Source organism: Plasmodium reichenowi, chromosome 7, assembly GCF_001601855.1.
Source record: "Plasmodium reichenowi strain SY57 chromosome 7, whole genome shotgun sequence".
Lineage (NCBI taxonomy): Eukaryota > Apicomplexa > Aconoidasida > Haemosporida > Plasmodiidae > Plasmodium > Plasmodium reichenowi.
The window spans coordinates 778259-780507 of record NC_033652.1 but is presented as its reverse complement, the minus strand read 5'-3'; the positions used below and the strand labels follow the sequence as shown (position 1 = coordinate 780507).

Below are 2249 nucleotides of genomic sequence, written 5' to 3'. Positions count from 1 at the left end.
AATTAATAAATTTTTAAAATATTTTAAATTTAATTAATTTATATATAATTATAAAAATTGAAATTTTTTTTTTTTTTTTTTTTTTTTTTTTTTTTTTTTTTTTTTTATTTTATTTATTTTTTTTTTTTTTTTTTTTTTTTTTTTTTTTTTTTTTTCTTGAGTTTCATTAATCTCTATACAACCATTATGCGATTTATTATGACTTGGTCAGGTATATACATATTTTTTTCAAAAAAAATTGAAATAACATATACATATATATATATATATATATATATATATACATATAATATTTTAATTTTTTCTTAAAAATCAATTGTATATTTTTGTTCGTTGTCAAACATACATAGAATATTTCATTTATTTTTTTATATATAAGAAAATATGAATTTTCCTAACAGAATAAGATATGATAAGAGATTACATGATTTTGAAAATCTGTATAGGAAAAAACATATAATTCATTATTATTTAAAAAAAAATGATGTAATTACTTGCTTAGCTGAAATTAGACAAGGAGCGTCACCTTTTATAAGAGACGAGTGTAATAGAACAGCCTTAGATTTAGCTATCGTATTATTTATGAAGAAATTTCATGAATGTATTTTTACATGTTTGATTACTGATTTTATATATTGTAAGAGTAAAAAATTTGATGGTTTAAAAACTAAAATTACATATAATGAATATGAAAAAATAGTAGAAAAAGAAAAAAATATATGTTATTCAAAATATATATTGTATGATGATATGTTTTCAAAAAAAAAAAAAAAAAAAGAATCAATGGAACAAAACACAGAACAAAAATTTGGTAATGTATCTCCTTTCTTATTATTGCAAAGAAATGTTAATCCTTTTTTATTAAATCAAAGTTATAAAAACGATGGTAATATATATAGAAAATATTGCGAAACAAATGATATATTATTTTTATCCGAAGAAGTAATAACCTTTCCTATATCTAAAACGATTCAAGCACAATTAGATGATATTTTAAGAAAAATGAATGCTCTTTTATTTTTTATAAAAATATTATGTAAAAATATTATATTAAAAAAAGGTTCAGAATTAACACTTCAAGAGGAAATTTCCAATTTAACTTTTCCATTTTTTTATAATAACACTATACATACATTATTTAAAATATATCCTTTCAACAGTTGCTCAAATAAATGGGATATACACAATCCAGCAGATGCTAGAAGATTAATTCATAAAATACTTTCAAAAAAATTAATAGGTACAGAAATAATTACTTTTATTGGAAAAATTGTATTTTGCTTTTCAGAATTAATACATATATATGGACCAAAAATATTTGAATTAAATTCCTTATATTCTCAATATTTTTTACATATGGCTTTTACCCTAGACAATGAATATCTATTTAAAGTAATAATTAATAAACAAAATATTTTCACTACCCAAACAGATATATTTCATTGGGATGAATTAATTCAATCAATAGAACCCCATAAAGAAAAATTCAAATTGTACTACAAGCAATTGATATATGCTAGATTGAAGAAATTATTTATGAAAAAATTAGAAAAGGTATTTTATAAAAAAGAAATGGATAAAAATATAAATAATCATTCAAATAATAACTCTAACATAAAATGTAGAACAAATACATTACATTCTACATATACAACATTATTAAAGGGTTATTATGAGGACATTTTAAATTGCTCTAATGCAGAAGATTTGGAAATAGTAATACAAAAATTTCTGCATATCTTGAAAAAAAAAAAATTAACAACATTGTAAAATATATATATATATATATATATATATATATATATATGTATATATTATTAACTTTTTAAAAAAATGTTTGTGATATTCAAAATTTAACTATATTTTATTCTTAAATTATATATATTATATATATTATATATATATAATGTCCAATGTTTTTCATTTTAAAAAGCGTATCAATCGCCATTGAATAATTTTTTATAATCTATACCACATAGTTTTCAAATATATATACATATATATTATATATATATATATATATATTTATTTATTTAAACAAAAAATATATCTCTAATATAATTGTTTATTCTTTTAAATTATTATATATTATATTTTCAATATTTTGGAATCTTCAAAAATTAATTTTGTTCTATTTTTATAAATATATATAAGGGTTGACTAGCCATTTTATAAATGTAAATTTTTTTTTTTTTTTTTTTTTTTTTTTTTTTTTTTTTTTTCCCTCGTATTATTTGTTTTTTTTTTTT

At 17.5% G+C, this 2249-nt stretch overlaps 1 protein-coding gene across 1 annotated transcript; it reads left to right on the top strand.

The window, feature by feature from the left end:
- Positions 1 to 384: 384 nt before the first annotated feature.
- PRSY57_0720300 (hypothetical protein) lies at positions 385 to 1770 on the top strand (the record flags this gene model as incomplete). Its single annotated transcript, XM_012906857.2, has 1 exon — positions 385 to 1770. The coding sequence occupies one exon, from the start codon at positions 385 to 387 to the stop codon at positions 1768 to 1770; it is 1386 nt and encodes a 461-aa protein (XP_012762311.2).
- Positions 1771 to 2249: the final 479 nt, after the last annotated feature.